The following is a 21577-nucleotide window of genomic DNA, read 5'->3' as shown; positions in this document are numbered from 1 at the left end:
ATGGTCAGGTTTCAGGAGCCATAGGAGTCCCCCCAGTATTGAGGAAAGGGACTTTGTAAGATGGGATTTTGAGAGATGGGGTCTCACTCTGTTACTCAGGTTGGAGTGCAGTGGTGCAATCATAGCTCACTACAGCCTCAAACTCCCGGCCTCCCAAAGTGCTGGGACTGTAGGCGTGAGCCACCACACCTGTCCAGGGCTTTATAAAGATTATACAACTCTTCTCCAGGACATTTTAACACCAAAAAGTAGAAGCTTTGCGGAACTTACTATGCAGAAGACAATCCTTTTGACTATATGTAGCTTTAGAGCAACTTTTATTTTTCCTTTTTACATGGGGCTAAAGAACTTGCATAGAGCAATTTTTGTTTGTTTGTTTTTGAGACAGTCTTGCTCTGTCACCCAGGCTGGAGTGCAGTGGTGCAATCTCGACTCACTGCAACTTCTGCCTCCCAGGTTCAAGCCATTTTCCTGCCTCAGCCTCTCGAGTAGCTGGGAATACAGGTGCGCATCACCATGCCCAGCTAATTTTTGTATTTTGAGTAGAGATGGGGTTTCACCATGTTGGCCAGGCTGGTCTCGAACTCCTGGCCTCAAGTGATCCACTCACCTCAGTCTCCGAAAGTACTGGGATTACAGGCGTGCACCACTATGCCTGGCTGAGAGCAATTTTTCACAAGCTTACTTTTCTAGTTTTGCCAACGCATGGTGAAAGTGAACCCAAGCCTGGGAACCGCTGGCCTAGACAATGCGGGGCCCTCGTTCACCCACACCCAAGCCCTGCCAAACTCAGTCAGCCTTGGAAAGGAGAAGTGTGAGGCAGGTGTGGGCAGGACTTGTTTTTAGTGCCTAGAAAAGGGCTAAGAAAGTGATCTGGAGATGTTTAGAAGGTTAAAACCAACGAAGAAAACAATCAATGACAACCTATCAGGGACTGATTGACTCTCAGAATGCAGAACTGGACACAGAAACTGGATCATGCTAGAAATTTCCAGGGAACTCACAGGCCTGTGCCCTGAGTGTCTGAGAGCTCCGCAGGGGGCCCCTGTGGAATGCGGGATCCCAGGGCTGCCTGGTCCCCTCCCCGCGGTGGCAGCCCCTTCCTGAGGTGCTCTGGTCTGCCCCAGGGGAACCTGCCAACTCTAGCAGGGCCTCTGCCTCAGGGTCCCACTACCTCCTCCCCTCAGGGACAAACACAGCAGACAGTTTTGTGAAGAGCTTTTTAGTAGCTAAATATGGCACCATGTGTTCCAAGGGCAATATAAATTACAGTATGCAAAACATACTGACTGGCTGAGGTAAAACACACTGCTCCTGCCTCACATCTCCATGAGGGGAAACACACATGCTTTTAAAAACATCTCGCTTACAAAAAATCCCCTAGAAAGGCCTCCAGAGAGGGGCTGTGAGGCTCACCCTCTGCCGTGCTCAGGAGGACCCGCCGGCTCGGCCCTGGCCCATCCACTGCAGCCATGGGTGGCGCCTCCCTCTACTGCCTGCCCAGGGCTCTGTCCAGGTTGCTCTTGATGGTGTCGAGGAAGTCCGTGGTGTTCAGGAAGTGCTCGTTCAGCTTCACACTGCAGAGAGAGCACCACTCACATCAGGGGCGGCTCCAGGCCCTTCCACGGAACAGCCTGAGCTTGGGCATCAGAACAGCCATCTCCTGCCACCCAGGCTATAGGCTAGAGGCCAGCTATAGCCCACTGCCATGAGGCCACAGTGATTCGGCAGGCACCGGTAGGGTCTGTCTTTTCACGTAACTGCTCTCCTGAGAGAAGCTGGGAGAGGGGTGTGGGCAGGGTCAGAAGGAGCGCTGAGCAGCCAGCCTCAGGGATGGGGAGGAACTCACTAGGCCTGGTCTGCAGAGGCTGGCCTGAGCAATCTCTTGGGGCTATGGATATGTCCTGCTCCAGGCCCCCTGGCAGCTAAGCTGACTCATGAGGGGAACTTTAGGAAGGGTCCCCTGGCTTCCTCCCACCTGGCCCCAGGGTCTGCCCACCACCCCAGGCCACGCACTTGCTGAGGCCATGAATGCAGCCTGCCAGGTCCTTGGTCATGGCTCCGCTCTCCACCGTCTCCACGCACACCTTCTCCAGCGTCTGGGCAAACCTACGGGGGATGGGGCAGAATGAGACCCCATCTGTGCAAGGGCAGGACTCAGAGCCTGTCCTGAGCAGCTCCAGCCTTTCCCTCCATGCTTACCTGATGAGGTCCTGGTTCCCATCCAGTTTCCCTCGGTGCTCCAGGCCACGCGTCCAGGCAAAGATGCTGGCGATGGGGTTGGTGCTGGTGGGCCGGCCCTGGGGACGGGGGTCGCAGGGGGATCAAGAGCTGAGCCAGCTAGCGAGGAGGCTGCCCAGATACAGCTGCCCACCCCTGGACTGGCGGGTCAGGCTCGTCCTTCCAGCCCTTAGCCCAGTAGGCTAGAGGTAGAAGGGCATTGTGAGGCCCCATGCCCTGCACTCACCTTCTGGTGCTCCCGATAGTGGCGGGTGACGGTCCCATGAGCAGCCTCAGCCTCAATCGTCTTCCCATCAGGGCAGACCAGGACAGACGTCATCAGGCCAAGAGAGCCAAAGCCTGGAGGGTAGAAAGCCTTTCTCTCAGGGCCTTGCCTCTCCTGGGGCCACCCAGCTGAGCCCTGCTGCCCTCTACAACCCAATATTGTAGCTGTCACAGTTTGTGGCTCTACTCAGCCTCCCCTAACTGCAACTGGGAGGACAGGGACTGTTCCAGGCCTCTCCACCCTGCTGTGGGTCTCCAGGGCCCAGCACAGGGCTGGAGGGCACCAGAGGGTGGCTATCACCAGCACGTTAACATTCATCTGTGTCACCAGCTCCAGGCACCCCACAGCCTGTGGCCCATAGGGCCCAAGACCCCACAGAGTCCTGTGGTCCCCCACAGCCTCCACCCAGCCTGGCTCGTGACCTGGAGGCACATTCAAGCAAAACAATAAAGCTGTGGTCAGCTATTTCCCGACAATCACTTTTGCAGCTGCTCTCTTAGGCCACTTTCAAGCTTTTTGATTAATTTCCGAATGTTCCCAAATCCACATGTCAACTCCAGCAAACTTTTCTATTGTCAAGGGCTCCAGGGCTTCAAAGGCACCCCCATGACACCAAAATAAGGATTGAAGAAAGAAAACATGGACAACATCTACAGGAAAATGCTTTATCTATGAATTCTAAGAATTTTGCCTGTGAGCAATCCCTTCTCCATTTTACTTGCACCTTCACACCATTCCTTAGACACTTAAGGTTAATTTTCACGCCTCTGCCTCATCTGCCACGGCGTTTCATCCTTCTATCCTACATGGGAATTGTTCTGGTGAGAGGATCCCCACTGAACTTTCCAAAGTAAAGCCAAAGGTTTACACAAAGTAACGACTCTGCTTTTCATCAGAACCGGTCCCGGGCTTCCCCTTTCCCCTTACCAGGAGCTGCCCTGGTAAACTTAGGTTTCTCTTTCACTCTCTCTGTCCTGCCTGTTTCCCATGTCTACCACCTTTCCTGCTCTTGTTCCCAACACAATTGGCCCATTTCTCGCTGTTCTTCTCTAACGGTCTCACCTATTTTTTTTTTTTTGGAAGACGGAGTTTCACCCTTGTTGCCCAGGCTGGAGTGCAATGGCGCAATCTCGGCTCACTGCAACCTCTGCCTCCGGGGTTCAAGAGATTCTCCTGCCTCAGCCTCTCAAGTAGCTGGGATTACAGGTGCCTGCCACCACACCCGCCTCCACGCCCGGCTTTTTTGCATTTTTAGTAGAGACGGGGTTTCGCTACGTTGGCCACACTGGTGTCAAACTCCTGACTTCATCACCTATACTTTTACTGCAATCTGATTTGTCTTGTAGGACACCCTAGGGCTTGGGGGTTTGCAGGCTTCCCGACATTCTCTTCCATCCATGAGGTTCACTATGCAAAAAGCATTCGCTGTAGTTTAAAGAACCCCCGGTCCTGCTTGATCCCATTTTCCTACTGGAATCAGTCATGAGGCTCCATCATGGACTGGAGCATCCTAAGGCTGACAACCTAGCCCTGGAATTCCTGTGCCCTCCTTTCTCTCTAAGAGCAGCCTCAGTAATACACCAGTCCAAACCTAATTTGTGATCCTCTCTCACTCAGATGCCAGGGAGTCTTGCCCCCTGCTGTCCACAGAGGACCCTGCAATGAGTCCTGCTGCTCCACTAGAGTTTTCTACCGAAAGGGTCTGAAAATCCCTCCAGCCAGAGAAGACCAATAGTCCACCCCCACAGGGAGCAGCATCCTCCCAGCATACCCTGGGCCAGGATGTCTGACTGCACATCTCCGTCATAGTTCTTGCAGGCCCACACAAAGCCGCCCGAAGACTTGAGGACCTGAGCCACCATGTCATCAATGAGCCGGTGCTCATACCAGATCTTATTCTTGTCGAAGTCGGTCTTATAGTGCCTGGGAGTAAAAAGGTCTGTTATGGGGAGAGGGCAGAAGGCTGACAGGCTGGGGATCCCTCCCTGAGCCTCAGAGCTGAGCCAAATGCATTCTAATAGTGACCTCCCAAGGGTATAGGATGGGAACAGCATGGGGGGGAGGGAAGAAAGGCCACGGAGTACATGGATGAGGCTTTACTTGTCAAAGATCTCCTGGAAGATGTCCTTGAAACGCCCATCGTAGGCTTTCAGTATGGTGTTCTTGGTGCTCATGTACAGCGGCCATTTCTTCTGGATGGCATACTGGAAGCAGCTGTGCGCGAAACCGGAAATGGACTGCAGGGGGAGAGACAGGGCCCTGGCGTGGTGCCCTAGCCTGGAGATTGCCAGCAACCTCCCACCTCCCAGGGCAAGGCCCAGACCTCCAGGAACGGTGCCCCGCCGCCCACACGACTGTTTAACACCAGCCTCCGTGCAGTGAACAGGATGTTTCTGCTGGCCCAGCCTCTCCCTCTCAACTTCCCAGGGGCAAGAGGCCCCTCAACTTTGCTTTGGAAAGCACCGCCTTTTCCCCAGTTCTTAGACTAGTGGCTGGGCAGGGCTAATTCCTAGGCCTAGCACTGGGGTTGACAGTGTGTCCCTGGCTTATCCAATCAGAAGCATTTCTCCCCAGGCCTCTGTGATTGGCTCAGAGGTGGTCATGTGACTCAACCTGGCATTTGAGCTGGAATTGAGGGTAAAGAGGCATTGGTCTTCTGATAGGGTAGCCAAGCAGGCAGGAGTACGCCTGGAGCTGTTCGTGGCCACTTCTTTTCTTTTCTTTCTTCTTCTTTTTTTTTTCCCAAGAGATGGGGTCTCACTGTTGCCCAGGCTGGTCTCAAGCTTCTGGCCTCAAGCAATCCTCCTGCCTCGGCCTCCCAAAGTGCTGGGATTACAAGTGTGAGCCACCATGCCCAGCCCTGGTGGCCATTTCTGCCTCTTTGTGGCCTAAGAATGAGGCCATCACAGAAGAAAGGAAAACCACGAGACAGAGATGAAGAGACAAGCTGGGAGAGGAGGGGCCCAGGATGCCGGAGCCAGCCTCACCTCATCGGTGTTGTACATGCCCATGCCCACACCGCCTGCGGGGAAGTTGTACACTTCCCACTCCTTGACACCGCTGCCATCTTTCGGGGTGAAGACCATTTTGAACGTGCCAGCCCGGTCTGCCACAAAGTCTGTGGCCTTGTACTGCAGAGACAAGAGAATGGCTAGGCCAGGAGCTCCGGTCGGGGGGTACCCAGGTCAGTGGATCCCCTCTCCCACCCTGGCCTACCTGGTCGCCATGGGCGTGCCTGCCAATGGTGATGGGCTTGGTCCAGCCAGGGACAAGGCGTGGGATGTTTTTGCAGATGATGGGCTCCCGGAAGACAGTCCCCCCCAGGATGTTCCGGATAGTTCCATTGGGACTTTTCCACATCTTCTTCAGCTTGAACTCTGTGAGGACAGAGATAAAGTGGTCCCACTGCAGCTGCCACCTTTGAACCAGAATTTGAACCCCAAGCAACAACACAGCCAGACGGCGGTCCTAAAATTCTTCACAAGGGAGGCAGTGGAGTCTAGAGTGCAAATGCGTGGGCTCTGGAGTCTGCCAATTTTTTTTTTTTTTTGAGACGGAGTATTTGCTCCAGCCCACACCGGAGCGCAATGGCGCGATCTCAGCTCACCACAACCTTCGCCTCCCGGGTTCAAGCAGTTCTCCTGCCTCAGCCTCCCGAGTAGCTAGGATTACAGGCATGTGACACCACACCCAGCTAATTTTGTATTTTTAGGAGAGATGGCCTCAGCCTCCCGAGTAGCTGGGATTACAGGCATGTGCCACCACACCCAGCTAATTTTGTATTTTTAGGAGAGATGGGGTTTCTCCATGTTGGTCAGGCTGGTCTCAACCTCCCAACCTCAGGTGATCTGCCTGCCTCAGCCTCCCAAAGTGCTGGGATTACAGGTGTGAGCCAAGTCTGCCAATTTTAATGGTGAGGCTTACAAAAGTGACTCAACTGAAGCTGTAAAAGAGAATTACTGGAAAAATACCTAGCCTAAGTGTTGTCATAAGGACTTAGCCTAGCCTAAGTGTTGTCATAAGGACTAAATGAGCTCGTGTGTAAAGGGCCTAGAACGGTGCCCGGTCCATGCTAAGTGCTCTGTTGGCCATTATGATTCCCACATCACACATGGAGGGAGTGCAGTCCAGGAGAAGGGCTTGTCTGACGAAGCCTGACAACACACTGCCCACTCCGCATGCTCCAGTCCTGGCCCCAACGCCGCCCCAGTTCCTAAGGCTGTGACCCTCTCCTGCCTTGTCCATAAATGGGGATACATAACTCCCAGGGCTCAGGTGAAATGAAGAGCTCAGCACTCAAATGATCCCAGTGCTGTGGGTCAGGCATGACCTGCAGGACAGGGGCAGGCCTGGGAGTTTGCAGATGTATCTTGAGTGCTTCCCACCAGCTCCCTCTGACTGTGGAAAGTAGGAAAAGAGAGCTCAGAAAACTCCTCAACCATCCTTTCTCGAATTATCCAAACCTAGCCTCTCTGCCCACACACTGCTGTCTCTTCATGGAACCCTCGAGAGCGGCCCCAACAGCGAAGGACCAGAAGCCAGTCCAGGCCTGGTGGGGGCACCTCTCAGGGATCCTGCATAACCATGGGGACAGGGGCAGACCTGCAAGGCCAAGCCAGCGGCAGGAGGGCAATAGCGATGTTCCCCAGAGGCTGCTGAGGCTCTGAAGGACACAGGCCTTACACACAGCACTCCTCTGCACAATCTCTCTGCAAACCTGCCTGCAAGATTGTCCATGCCAGAATGGACTGCTGCCCAAAGAAGCCATCATTACTGTGACTACATCAGCATTACCTTCCTCCTCCTCCTCCTCCTCCTCAGCCCTGTCACCAATGACACCTACCACTGTCAGAGCCTTAGAGTGCAGCAGAAACATCACTGTCCTGGGAGATGGAAGACGTAGATTCTGTCCTCAGCTCTGCTGTGCCCTAACCGTGGAACCTGAGGCCAGCCCCTTTCCCATGCCTGCCCCAGCCTCATCAACAGTGACCTCTGAGGCCCCACTGTCCACCAGGCACACACAGGGAGACTAGCCTCAGGTGCAGTTGGCCTCAGGAAAGCCCCAGCTCTGCAGCCTCCCAACCTCCTAGTCCCGAGATGAGTGACATGGCCAACTGCCCCACCCCAAGTCTGGAGAGGCAGGTGGGAGAAGCCTGTGACCCTCCCTGGCCCGCCCACCTCCACACCCTCGCACCTTCCACACGGGCCTCATCAGGGGTGATGGTGGCACACTTGACAGCCACACTGTACTTCTGGGTGGCCAATGCAGAGTCAATGGTGACCTGGTCATCGGTCTGGTCACGGTTTGGGAGCCCGAGGTCAAAATACTTTAGCTGGATGTCCACGTGGGGCAGGATGAGCTGGGGACAGAGGGTCAGAGCAAGGCGTCACCCCAGCGATTCAGGGACACGACAACAAAGGGCAGGATAGGAAGTCTGCAGGCCACGGCAGGAGACAGTCAGAACAGGGATGAGTGGAGGGGCGCAGCAGAAAGCTGGAGTCAGCCATTTCTCAGTGGGGCCTGGCCAGAGCTGGCAGAGGCTGGGGCTCTGGAGAGAGGTCGGCAGGCCAGGCCGCAGCGTTTTGGAGGGTTCTTCCCCCATTGTGCCTATCTGCCCGCCTCACACAGCCCACCGACTCAGCCAAAGCCCAACCCCAAGTACATCTACATTTCTCCATACAACTGGTCTCCTCCTCTCCTCAAGTGCTTTGAGATCTGACAATCAGAAGTGGCAGTTCTCAACCTGTGTCCCATGAACGCACACACAGTGTGGCGCCTTCACAAGGACTACATGCTCTCCTGGACATACACAGACCACGGCAACTTTGGAGACACCAAGCAGCCACGCTGGGACCCCTTTGCCAGGGCGGCTCACCACAGCTGCAGGCCGGGGCACTGCCCTGCCCACCAGCCCTGTTCCCCTTTCACTCCTTTTCAAGAAGTGAGGTAAAATGCAGGGGATCAAGACGGAAATGATACAGGATTAACGTTGAAGCTGCTCAAAGTTGACACAACGTGGGATTTGGCACCAGCACAACACAGACTGCTGGGGACAGGCCCCTGCCTGACGACTTCCGAACAATTAGCGGACCAGATGTGAAAGAAGGGTAGACAGAGGGGAAGAAACTGCTGCTGCTGCCCAACCAGGACAACGGGGGAGTCCTAGGGACCTGCAGTCCAGAAGACCCTGTGGGACAGAACACTCCCTGGCCAGCCCACCTGAAGAGCCACCCACTTCGGGAGGGGGCGCTACCTTCTCCTTGATGAACTGCCAGATAATACGGGTCATCTCATCACCATCCATCTCCACCACAGGCTTTGCCACCTTGATCCTTTTGTCAGCATCTAGAAGCGGGGACACACAGTGCATCATGCCCCTGGGGAGGCTGGAGTGGGGGGACCTCTCCTCCCGGCCAGGCCCGCCCTTCACCAGGAGACGGTGGCAGAAAGCCAGGGCTCCAACTGCCCAGCGTCCACTCCCCCGTCTGCAAATCAGCTCCCTGACTGCTTAGAGCAGGGGCCCCCAACTCCCAGGCCATGGACTACTACCGTGGGCTCTGGAGAGAGGTCAGCAAACCAGGCCACAGCCTTTAATGCAGGTACATGGACTGTTAGGAACTGGGCCACACAGCAGGAGGAGAGCAGCAGGCGAGTGAGCACTACCACCTGAGCTCATGCCTGGGAACTGCGCACGCAAGGGATCTAGGTTGCATGCTCCTTATGAGAATCTAATGCGTGATGATGTCACTGTCTCCCAGCACCTCCAGATGGGACTGTCTAGTTGCAGGAAAACAAGCTCAGGGCTCCCCCCGATTGTACATTATGGTGAGCTGCATAATGTTTTCATTATATATTACAATGTAATAATAATAGAAATAAAGTGCACAATAAACGTAATACACCTGAATCATCCCAAAACCATCCCCACTGCCCACCACCCTGCTACCCATGGAAAAATTGTCTTCCATGAAACTGGCCCCTGGTGCCAAAAAGTTTGGTAACTGCTGGTTTAGAGCACCTGGATCCATCCTCATTTACTTCCTTTCCTTTCTTTCCTTCCTTTCTTTTCTTTCCTTCCTTCCTTCCTGTCCTTCAGTCCTTCCTTTCTCTCTCTCTCTCTTTCTTGGCAGGGTCCTGTTCTGTTGATCAGGCTGGAATGCACTGATGCCATTATAGCTTACTGCAGCAGCAACCTCCTGGCCTCAAGTGATCCTCCGACCACAGCCTCCCACGTTGCTGGGACTACAGGCGCATGCCACCACACCCAGCTATTTTTAATTTTTTTTTTTGAGACAGTTTCACTATTGTCCCCCAGGGTGGAATACAGTGGCACGATCTTAGCCCACTGCAACCACCACCTCCCAAGTTAAAGTGATTCTCGGGCCTCCGCCTCCCAAGTAGCTGGGATTTCAGGTGTGCACCACCACACCTGGCTAATTTTTTTATTTTTAGTAGAGACAGGGTTTCACCATGTTGGCCAGGCTGGTCTCAAACTCCTGACCTCAAGTGATCCACCTGCCTCGACCCCCACAAAGTGCTAGGATTACAGGCGTGAGCCACTGCACCAGCCTAATTTTTAAGTTTTTTTTTTGTTTGTGGAGATGGAGTCTTGCCCTGTTGCCCAAGCTGGCTGGACTCCCCACCCCACCCCTACTTTAATCTGGCTAGGTAGAACTACCCAAAAACATGCCCAGCCCACCAGTGGCCAAGAGGGTGGGGGCCAGCCTGGCCAGTCAGATCCTCTCCCCCTGGAATATGAAGGCAAAGGAGACCAACACAAAGAACGCCGGCTAGCTGCGGCTGCCTCATCCAGCACCAAATCAGCAAGAGGTTGTCCAGGGGCTCCTGCCATCTAGTTCCTAAGGAGGGCCTGGGCTCCCCTTCTATGTATTTACTTATTGTATAGAGACAGGGTCTCTTTAGTTCTCTATGTTGCCCAGGCCAGGCTCAAACTCTGGGGCTCAAGCAATCAATCCTTGCACCTCAGCCTCCTTAGTAGCTGGGGCTACATGCCCATGCCTAGATATTTCTTTTGTCCAAGACTTAGTTCTTTACAGTTTTCCCTGCAATTCTATGAGCTACCCTGTGTAGCTCATAATAAAATCCTCTCCAAGTTAACCAGTCACTTTGTCTGTTGCTTGCAACCCAAGAGCCCTTAACTAACTTGTAGTGATCAAGGAAATGGTATCTAGATAGGTATTGAGTGCCTACTATGTGCCTTACAGGGTACCAATGCTATATAATGTGATTCCATTTAATCCCAAAAATAACCCCAAGAAGGTATCATTACCTCCATTTTATTTATTTATTTATTTTTATTTTTATTTTTTGTGACAGAGTCTTTGCTCTGTCGCCCAGGCTGGAATGCAATGGCATGATCTTGGCTCACTGCAACCTCCGCCCGCCTCCCACGTTTCAGCGATTCTCCTGTCTCAGCTTCCTGAGGAGCTGGGATTACAGGCACATGCCAACAGGTCCAGCTAATTTTTGTATTTTTAGTAGAGAGGGGGTTTTGCCATGTTGGCCAGGCTGGTCTTGAACTCCTAACCTCAGGTGATCCTCCTGCCTTGGCCTCCCAAAGTGCTGGGATTACAGGCGTGAGCCACCACACTTGGCCATTATCTCCATTTTAAATGTGGGAAACTGAGGCTCAGAGAGGTTAACAGCTTACTGCCCAAGGTTACAGAGCTTGAAAACAGCAGAGCCACGAGGACTGACCTTATTCAACAGGAAGGACAGGCTTACAGCACCTGCGAATGGAACTCTGAACCCTTGATCCCAGTCAACACAGGTCGGTCAGTCCTACCAGAGAAGCATCAAAGGACTCAATGAGGGGCTGATCAGAGGTCCAAGGAGACAATGGAGGGTAGGGAGCAGGAGATGCTACTGAAGGAGAGTCTGACTTGCAGGAAAACCCAACAGTCTGGTAAGTGCATTTCAAAGAAAGCTCAGGAACTGGCCACCTAACAATGAATCAGTACAGCTGCCTTGGACAAGGTTTGTTGAACCTCAACCTGCAGCAGACAGGGGCACCGGAGCACCAGCCTGCTCCTCTGCCCACAACCTGGGAAGAAGCAGCAACTGCAGAGCAGGGAACAAGATCTACTAAAACTTCAGTCACACAGTCACAGGGAAATCTCTTTTTTTTTTTTTTTTTTTTGAGGCGGAGTCTCACTCTGTCGCCCGGACTGGAGTGCAGTGGCCGGATCTCAGCTCACTGCAAGCTCTGCCTCCCGGGTTTACGCCATTCTCCTGCCTCAGCCTCCCGAGTAGCTGGGACTACAGGCGCCCGCCACCTCGCCCGGCTAGTTTTTGTATTTTTAGTAGAGACGGGGTTTCACCATGTTAGCCAGGATGGTCTCGATCTCCTGACCTCGTGATCCGCCCGTCTCGGCCTCCCAAAGTGCTGGGATTACAGGCTTGAGCCACCGCGCCCGGCCGTCACAGGGAAATCTCACCAGCTCGGAACAGGACGGCTGAGAGCTGTGCCCTTCCCCCAAAGCAGCATTCCTCAGCCTCACTTACAACCTGCTTACTCTTGTGTTACACACAGTCCTTAGAAACGTAGTGATGTGTCTTCCAGCTCCACTCTAGATTAGACACAGCAAATGAAGGGAAGAGAATACTTATTTGAAAACACTGGGTTGGGGCTGGGTGCAATGGCTCATGCCTGTAATCCTAGCACTTTGGGAGGCTGAGGCAGGTGGATCACTGAAGGTAAGGAGTTCAAAACCAGCCTGGCCAACATGGTGAAACTCCATCTGTACTAAAAATACAAAAATTAGTCAGGCGTGGTGGCATGTGCCTGTAATCCCAGCTACCGGGGAGGCTGAGGCAGGAGAATCGCTTGAACCCGGGAGGCGGAGGTTGCAGTGAGCCGAGATCACACCACTGCACTCCAGCCTGGGCAACAGAGCGAGATTCCGTCAAAAAGAAAAGAAAGAAAAGAAAAGAGTCGGAAGATCTGACAACTGCTAAGTTGACAAGGGACAGAATACCTGTGAAAAGCAGGCCTAGAAACCACCACAGCACATTTAAAACAAAAGTGACTAAAGCCTAACAGACCTCAAACAACTCACTTTCCAAAGATACGCAGACGTGTTTTTTTTTTTAATCTAAAAATAATCTTAGAGATCATTTAGGGGGAATAATGAGACTCAGAGAGTGTGGTCTGCATCAGAGGCAAGATAGAACCCAGGTTCCTGACCCAAATGCGGTCTCTGGAAGACCTGTGGGTCAGATGTAGGGACGCAGAACACAAACACAGCCTTGAACTGTTTCATTCCCTAGAGAACAAAAGGTGGCTGGCTGCTGCTGGCTCTGCCACCTTTCCCAAGATGCGATGGGGATTTTGAACCCAATCTACAATATTCTTTCACTTTTCTCTGAAGCTTGAGTGGAAAGAGCTGCAGAACCTGCAGAAAGTCTGTTAAGCTGTTGCAGAGCTAGTTTAGTTCTGGGGAGCATCTCCTATGAGTTCATTTGAGGACAGCTAATCAAATTTGTTTTAAAAAAATGAACTATCATAATCTGGAGCCCTAAGAAGAGATTCACTTGGGGCCAGTTTTACAGGTTTCAGCCTCAGCCTGGGCTCCACGGTTGGGCTTCAGGCAGGCATAGCTAGGAGAGTTCAAGGTCAAGATCAAAGACCTGGTGTGTCAACCCTCAGGGACCATGGGACCTGCTTATTTACTCACCGGCAAGTGCTAACTAAGCACTTATCCAGTACCCCACTGGGATACTGAAATGCCTAAAACACATGAGCCGATGCCAGCATAGTCTTGTTCTGCTTGTTCCAGGTAGTGGTTTTTTTAAAAAATCTTAATTGGTGACCAAGTTTTAAAAATCAGTAAATCTCAACAATAAAACAAATAACTCCTTGTTAAAATGGACAAAAGACTGGCTGGGCGCCGTGGCTCATGCCTGTAATCCCAACAGTTTGGGAGCCCAAGGTGGGCAGATCACTTGAGGTCAGGAGTTCAAGACCAGCCTGGTCACAATGGTGAAACTCTGTCTCTACTAAAAATAGAAAAAAAAATTAGCCTGGTGTGGTGACACACACCTGTAGTCCCAGCTATTTGGGAGGCTGAGGCAGAAGAACTGCTTGAACCCAGGAGATGGAGGTTGCAGTGAACAGAGATCACGCCACTGCACTCCAGCCTGGATAACAGGAAATAAATATAATGGACAAAAGACTTAAATAGACATTTCAAGTCCAAAGATGATATACAAATGGCCAACAAGCACATGAAAAGATGCTCAACATCACTAATCATTAGGGAAATGCAAATCAAAACCATAATGAGATATCACCCCACTATCCCCTCATAACCACTAAAATAGCTACTATCAGGAAAAAAAAAAAAAAAAAAAAACAGAAAATAAAGTGCTGGCAAGGATGTGGAGAAATTGGAACTCTTGTGCCCTGTTGGTGGGAATGTGAAATTGTGCAGCTGCTGTGGAAAACAGTATGGGTGTTCCTCGGCTAAAAGAAAAAGAATTACTATTATGATCCAGCAGTTCTGCTTCTGGATATACATCCAAAAAAAATTGAAAGTGGGATCTGAAAGAGATATATGTATGCCCATGTTCATAGCAGCAATGTTCAGAATAGCAAAAGGTAGAAGCAACCCACGTGTCCATCAGAGGAATGGATAAAGACAATGTGATATAGTCCCCCCTTATCCAAGGTTTTATTTCCATGAAGTCAGTTACCTGTGGTGTCAGTTACCCATAGTCAACGATAGTCCGAAAATAGGTGAGTACAGCACAATAAGATATTTTAAGAGAGACTACATTCATGTAACTTTCATTATAGTATATTGTTATAATTGTTCTATTTTATTACTAGTTATTATTGCTAATCTCTTACTGTCCCTAATTCATAAATTAAACTTTATCATAGATCTGTATGTATAGGAAAAAACATAGTATCTACAGGCTCTGCAGTTTCAGGTATCCACTGGGGGCCTTGAAATGCATCCTCCAAGGAGAAGGGGGACTACTGTATCTACAATGGAATATGATTCAGTCTTGAAAAGGGGGGAAATTCTGACACCTGCTACAAAGTGGATGAACCTGGGGGGCATTATGCTACATGAAATAAACCAGTCACAAAAGACAAATACCATATGATTCCACTTACATGAGGTACCTAGAATAGTCAAATTCACAGAAACAGAAAGTAAAATGGTGGTTGCCAGGGACTGGGGACCGGAAATGGGGAGGTGTTATTTAATGGGTAGACAGTTTCAGTTTTGCAAGGTGACAAAGTTCTGGTGATGGATGGTGGTAATGGTTGCACAACAGTGTGAATGTACTTAACAATACTGTACACTGAAAAATGATTAAGATGGTAAGTTTTATACATTTTTTACCAAAATAATAAAAATTTAAACCAGTCAAAAAAAAAAAAATCAGGAGATTTTATATAAAAATCTAGATGTGCAGCAGGCACTCACTCATGGCAAGGATGGGCTGGGCTGAGGGGGGCCTCTCACTTCACTCCATGACAGCTAAGTGCCCTCCAGTGTGGCCCAGGGCACTGGAGTTTGAGACCCCTGTCTGCTGTTCAGCCTGTATGGTGGAGATACAGCCATGGTCTGCCCTTCTCTGGGAGACAAGTGGTGACAAGCTACCTGAAATACATGGAGCAGCAGTTAGACCTCCCTGAAAACCTCTGAAGTGACAGCCACCGTGAATCTTCAGCTGATGCACTGCACAAACACTGGCCTCTCGGGGAGAGTGCAGGATGGAATTACACCACTCATCAGAGGCCCATTAGGCCGACTCTCCTCCCTGTCTGGGGCTCCTAGCACCCAATACCAAGTAAGGATTTCAAAACCCATCCCTGGCTTCCTGCTGCTCCCAGCAGGAGGCTACAGGTCCAGTCACAGGCAGCCAGCCCCAGGCATAACTGCTCCCTCCACATTCCTACCCATATTCTCAGCAGAGAGGCTGCTCAGTCAGCATGTCCCAGCAAAGGATCAGAGAGTGGGGAAAGGTTCCAATTCCTGGGGGCTCAAGAAGGCTGGACAGCAATTTTGTATAATTTATTTTATGTATGTATGTATGTATGTATGTATTGAGACGGAGTCTCACTCGTCGCCCACGCTGGAGGGCAGTGGCATGATCTTGGCTCACTGCAACCTCCACCTCCCAGGTTCAAGCAATTCTCCTGCCTCAGCCTCCTGAGTAGCTGGGATTACAGGTGCCCGCCACCACACTCAGCTAATTTTTGTATTTTTAGTAGAGATGGGGTTTCACCATGGTGGCCAAGCGGGTCTCGAACTGCTGGCCCCAAGTGATCCACCCGCCTCAGCCTCCCAAAGTCCTGGGAGCCACCCCATCCAGCCAGAACAGCCAATTTGGAACAAACTCTAGTAGTTTCCTTGGTGTCATCCTTCATTCCTTCTCTTCTCTCCTATCCATATCCAAACCACCAAAACCAGAAGCCACCCTCAGACAAGCCCATCCTTGCCATGAGTGAGTGCCTGCTGCGTATCTAGATTGTTATGTAAAATCTCCTGAACTGGAACCTTTTCCCACTACTGGCTCTTCCTTCAAAATATCCAGAATCCAACCACTTCTTCACCATCCCCAGTGCCACCATCCAGATCCAAGCCATCATCCTCTCTTGCCAGGTCCTGAAGCTACAATGCTCCTGATAAGATGGAAATCAGATCACAGCACTTCTCTCAAAACCCTGCAAAGTAAAAGCCAACGTTCTCAAAAACGGCCTGTGAGCCCTCTACAGACCCTACTGCTGAACCTCATCCCGTCACTCAACCTGGTGCCTGCTGAGCCAGCCTTCACACCATCCTCTCTGCTCCTCCATCATGCCCCTGACACCTGCAAGTCCCTCTTCCCCTGCTTCCAGAAAATGGCCTGCTTCCTCCCCTCCTCAGCAATTCCTTCAGTGAGGACTTTTCTGGCTGCCCTATCCAAACTTTTGTGCACATACCTTTCTTGTCTTTTTCTCCTTAGCTCTTCTCTTTTTTTGGGGGGAGGGGAGGCAGGGTCTTGCTTTGTCACCCAGGGTAGAGTGCAGTGGCACAATCATACCTCACTGCAGCCTTGACCTCCTGGGCTCAAGTGATCCTCCTGAGTAGCTAGACTACAGACACGCGCCATTGTGCCTGGCTAATTTTATTTTTATTTTTGTAGAGACAGGGTCTCACTATATTGTCCAGGCTGGTCTGGAGCTCCCAGCCTCAAGCAATCCTCCCACCTCAGCCTCCCAAAATACTGGGATTACAGGTGTGAGCCACAGTGCCTGGCCTTCCTTAGCTCTTGTACCCATATATCATGCTAGTCAAAGTCTATCTTGTTTACTGTCTGCCCCTCCCACATCAGAGTTTGAGCTCCTAAGGGTTTTGAAAGAGTCTCTGCTGGTTTCATTTCCAGCTCTATCCCCAGCACCCAGTATGGTGTCTGGCACAAAGTAGGAGTACACTACTTTTGTCAAAGACATAAATAAAGGTCAAGTTGAAGTCAACGCCATCTGTGGTCAGGGCTGCCCTGGCCCTTACCTTCTGTTTCACTAGATGTGCTTCCTCCCCTCTCACTCATCTGGTGTGCATTGCCACACAGGGGCCAGTGAATTCTTACCAGCAGCCTGCACCAGATGTACACAGGTGGCATCTCTCACCAGCACTGGGCCCCATGCCCTGGAGAAGCTTACAACCTACAGTGTACTAATATTTGTAATCTGCTGGTATTTTTAACATGGGTTTACAGAGTATAAATCCCAGGGAAGGCCATAGACCCCAGCTTCCAGTAATCCGAGAGCAGTTTCCAGCACCTCATACCCTGAATGGAACCAGCCCAAGAGCCCTCAACTTCACACAGAAGATGTGGGAGCAGGCCTCAGCCATTCCAAAGAGGCTTTTCCTCAGTACCTACTAGGCCTAAACACAACCACCCAAATCAGCTCTGGCAGGGCAGCTAGGGCCTTATCTGACATGGCAGAAAGATCTGCACACTTAAGGGGCAAGAATTAAGAAATTTCTGGGTTAGGAGTGGAGTAAAGGAAGGTTAGATAAGTAATTCTCCCACCGGGCGGTTCACAGAACTGGCCCCCACTGCCCCAAGCTCTAACTTACCAGAAACATCACCAGCAGTCGCTGGAAACCTATGGCGTTGCAAAATAGGAAAAGATGTATGCAGGAATAACCAGGCAGCAAAGACACGGGGCTCTTTTAGCCCAAAAATATTCTTTCCTTGTCATCAAGAGGAATGCCAAGTATTCTGTCTCCAGCTGTGTTGCCAGGTAACAAGCTGGCAGAGTCGCAACTGTAGAGTCTGATGTCCAACTCAAAAACCAAGCAATTTCCCCATTCATAACCAACCCACATGGGGACTTCTAGAAGGACCCACAACTGACTGCTTTTCCTGCATCCAAATTCAGGACCCTTAAAAGGGGCTTTGTGTTCCTGTTTGTGTTGTGTTGTTTTGTTTCTTTTTTTACCATCAAGGCAGAAAAGAAGGGAGAATTAAAGTTTGTAGCTCACTTCCACCGTATTTTTGCTGAAGGTGGTGTGCTATATGGGAATCTTAGGGGCCTGGGGCACTTGGAACCTGGGACTTGCTGGGCTGATCCCTGAGACAGATTCCCAGAGGTGCAAAAGCAGACATGCCCCTTTCTCCTTGGCAGGGGAGGCAGGACTGGGGCCCAAGCCTCCCTACCCCCCAGCTCTAGTCAGCTGCTCCCACAATCCGGTTAACCATTACCTCCTCCGGCCAGGCCAGGGCCGGCGGGCTCCACCCCCTCTTCCTCACTCTCCTGGCTCACTGCAAGGGGCTCCTGGCCAGATTAGGATAGGGGTTTCCATGACAACAGGCATCGGACAGGGCCAAGGGACCTACATTGCTCCCTGCCTTTTGTAGCTGTGTTGGGTAGCCAGGGTGAGGGGGCAGGCCGATGCCCACATGCCAGGCAAGGCAGCCTGCGTTGGTAACGGAGGCTCGGGCTAAGTCTTGCTTATCACGACCTGACTACTGTCTTCTCTCCTAAGCAGGGAGCTAAGGGTACCCAGAAGCCGTGGGAACAATTCCGCAAAGTGACATTTTGCGCGGGCTGCCAGGTCTCTGCGGCGAGTGAGCCAGGCAGGGAGGGCATGTGCCTGCCAAGGCAGGTCAAGTCAAGGAGAGGCCCCAGGATGGAGCCTCAAGTGCAGCGATGAAGGCGAAGGGGTGGGGGTGGGGGCGGCCAAACAAAAGGGGAAAATTAAAAAGGACGCTCCTCCAGCTGTGTAAAAGGCTCCAAAAATAGCTGACGTGGGCCTGGTATCAGCGCGCGCCTGGCTGAAAAGGAAGGGGAAGTGCATGCCTCCCGCCTCCCAGTCTTTGTCTGAGCAGGGGCCGCGCCACGACCCTCCCTCTCGCCAGGGGAGCGCGCGGGGTGCTCCAGCCCCCAGCGGGTGCTAGTCTCGTTCCAGGGGCGCAGGGCGGGCAGGCCACCCTTCGGGTGCGGGACACTCTCAGGACCCCCTCCCGAAATACCTAGGGGCGCGCGACAGCCCCGAGCCCCCGCCCGCGCAGAACTGGCCGTCGCCCGGGCCACCAGTTGCCACCGTCCCTCAAGTCCCCACCCCAGCGCCTGGCCCGGCCAGGAAGCGCCAGGCGGGGGAGCGCGGAGCGAAGCTGCCCCCTGGCCCTTTGAGCGCCCGACCCCGCCGTCCCCTGGCTGCGGGCTGGCTGGTCGCACTCCCCGGCCCCAGCCTGGTAATCCGCCACGTCGCAGCTGGGGGCGCGCGCCCGCCAGGACCCTCCGCGCGGCACTCACAGTGGCGCCGCGGCTGCTCTTGCGAGGTGGGGGCTGTCAGGGCCGCTGGCGCCCAGGCCGGCCGCGAGCCTGAGGCTCTGCAGAGCGAGCGCACGACCCGCAGGTAGCCGGCCATCCCAGCAGGAGAGCGAACGAGCAGGGCGGGAGAGGTCCGAGCGCGCGTCACTCCTCCCAGCTGCCTTGCCTCGGGCTAACGCTGGGCCTGGCGGGCGCGGGCCGCGCGGACACCACCGGGGCGGGGCTGCCGGGCCCGCCGCCCCATTGGGCCTTGCCGGGGAGGAGGCGGGGCCAGGGCCTCCGACGCCTCCAGTGTCCCGCGGAAGCCGGGACCCAGCTGCCAGGCCCGGCCGGTGCTTCTCTGGGCGCCGCTGAAAGCCCGGCTCAGCAGGAGCTACAGGCGTGAGACCCACCGGGACCCGCTAGCGGAATCGGGGCTGGGTGATTAGCAGAACCGCTTGCGAGGCTGACCCTCTCCAGGATGCCCCATGTAAACCTGGATGTCAGTTACTGACGCTTTAGCTTAAACCCAAAGGTCAATCTGAGCGAACCCTTGCTTCCCTCGCCTGCAGGGCGGAACCTCCAAGGCGCATTAGCCCAGCACGGCTGCTGCATTCTTGAGCCAAGACCACCGGCACCTGCGCCTCCTCGAGTCCGCTGTCACGTCCAGCTGGTGTAGAGAGTTGAAATCCCACGATGGGCCGGGCGCGGTGGCTCACACCTGTAATCCTAGAACTTTTGGGAGGTCGAGGTAGGCGGATCACTTGAGGTCGGGAGTTCGAGACCAGCTTGGCTAACATAATGAAAACCCCATCGCTACTAAAAATACAAAAATTAGCCGGGCATGGTGGCGCGCCTGTAATCCCAGCTACTCTAGAGGCTGAGGCAGGAGAATCACTTGAACCTGGGAGGCAGAGGTTGCAGTGAGCTGAGATCATGCCACTGCACTCCAGCCTGGGCAACAGAGCCAGACTGAGTCTCAAAAACAAAAACAAACAAACAAAAAAAACCGAAGAAAGAAATATAATTGGACCAGAAGGCCAATAACCTGAGTGGGGAAACCCAGCAAGGCCTGTCCGTGTAGATTCTTGGCCTCTCTCTGCAGCATTCCTTCCTTCTGAGTATGGGGCAGGACTCTCTCTGGGATGGAGGGGTCTTAGGACCTGCAAGCAAACAAGGTAGGTCAGATAATTTATTTATGGCCAGTTTTTACCCAGAAACGTGTGGGAGAAAGTTAGAGTAATATTTTTGGGTTCAATATCTGGCTTTGGGGGAGAAGGGCTCTGGTTTCTATGACCTGCATTGAGGAAGAAGGATTCTAGTTTCTATGGCTGGCCTCCGGGGAGAGTGAGGGGCCAAAGACAGGAGGGAGGGAGAGGGTCAGAGAGAGCTGCTCCTGAGGCCTGCATTTTGGGGTATTCTGAGACCCTAGAGTAATCAAGCAGCCACAGTAGACAACAGTTCCATTTTTTTCCTGTTTGCATAGAAAAGATGGTTTTTTTGTTTTTTGTTTTTTGTTTTTAATTAAAAGTAGAGATGGGGGGGTCTCACTATGTTTATGTTGCCCAGGCTGGTCTCCAGCTGTTAAGCTCAGATGATCCTCCCGCCTAGGGCTCCCAAAGCACTGGGATTACCGGTGTGAGCCATTGCATCTGGCCACAAAAGACGGTTGTAATTAGTTCTGCCACAAAGTTTCTTTCTTCATCTGTTTTCTTAAACTAAGACATTAGCTGAGGGCTGGGTTTTATTTTGAAAAATCTGACCTCTTTCCCTTCTCCACTTTCCCAGTCACACTAATTCATTCCAAATAGGAGCAACCTTTCTCTTCTGTGTTCTCAGCCCTCCCCTCCACTGCCTCACAGTCAACATTGCCAGGTGGAGCTGGGCCAGGAAGGTGACCTTCAACTAGTGACTTCAAAGCTCCCCTCACCAAGTCCTAGCCGGCAGAGCTACTGCTCTGGCCCTAGGATCCAGAAGGCTGAGCCCAAGGGAGAGCTGCTTTTGGGCCCCCCAGAGTCTGAGACCTCTGTCAGAGGCCTGCTCTTGGGCCAGCTTGTGCCAGAAAAGACCCCTTATCCCTTTGACTCTGTTCAGAATTCTGTTGCTCCAAACACAAGTAGAGACCATGGAAGCCTCTGGCATTTGACTTTCCTGCCAGCCTGGTATTATCAGGTGCCTGGATCTCAATGTCCACACCTGTAAACTGGAAGACTGGACCCCTGAAGATCCTTCTGGTCCAAATAATGAGACTTATGTATGTCAGCCACCCACACCACCACCTCTGAAA

The 21577-nt window shown here is 52.5% G+C and overlaps 1 protein-coding gene across 2 annotated transcripts; it reads right to left on the bottom strand.

The window, feature by feature from the left end:
* Positions 1-300: 300 nt before the first annotated feature.
* On the bottom strand, positions 301-19566 carry IDH2 (isocitrate dehydrogenase (NADP(+)) 2). Of its 2 annotated transcripts, XM_033189029.1 has the most exons (11): positions 19294-19566; positions 8761-8852; positions 7701-7866; positions 5723-5883; positions 5494-5637; positions 4607-4743; positions 4278-4429; positions 2468-2580; positions 2203-2300; positions 2017-2109; positions 301-1577 (listed from the first exon to the last, which is right to left on the bottom strand). In XM_033189029.1, exons 1-11 carry the CDS (start codon positions 19406-19408, stop codon positions 1490-1492), a joined length of 1359 nt encoding a protein of 452 aa, XP_033044920.1. In that variant the 5' UTR covers positions 19409-19566; the 3' UTR covers positions 301-1489. The 2 variants fall into 2 exon arrangements, with proteins under 2 accessions (XP_033044920.1, XP_033044921.1); XM_033189030.1 differs by lacking the exons at positions 7701-7866; positions 8761-8852 and having other exon boundaries at positions 19294-19510.
* Positions 19567-21577: the final 2011 nt, after the last annotated feature.

This window comes from Trachypithecus francoisi, unplaced genomic scaffold (genome assembly GCF_009764315.1).
Source record: "Trachypithecus francoisi isolate TF-2019V2 unplaced genomic scaffold, Tfra_2.0 Lachesis_group3, whole genome shotgun sequence".
In the NCBI taxonomy this organism is placed as follows: domain Eukaryota; kingdom Metazoa; phylum Chordata; class Mammalia; order Primates; family Cercopithecidae; genus Trachypithecus; species Trachypithecus francoisi.
Note: the sequence above shows the minus strand (reverse complement) of the source record. Positions and strands in the feature narration are given on the sequence as shown.

What these genes read in the sequence shown, in the direction of transcription:
- IDH2 (XM_033189029.1), bottom strand. Translation starts at nt 19,408, where the DNA reads ATGGCCGGCTACCTGCGGGTCGTGCGCTCGCTCTGCAGAGCCTCAGGC. An exon ending in TTCCAGGAGATCTTTGACAA is followed by an intron (nt 4,430 to 4,606) that starts GTAAAGCCTCAT and finishes TTTTACTCCCAG; the next exon opens with GCACTATAAGACCGACTTCG. An exon ending in GTCAGACATCCTGGCCCAGG is followed by an intron (nt 2,581 to 4,277) that starts GTATGCTGGGAG and finishes TCTACCCTCCAG; the next exon opens with GCTTTGGCTCTCTTGGCCTG.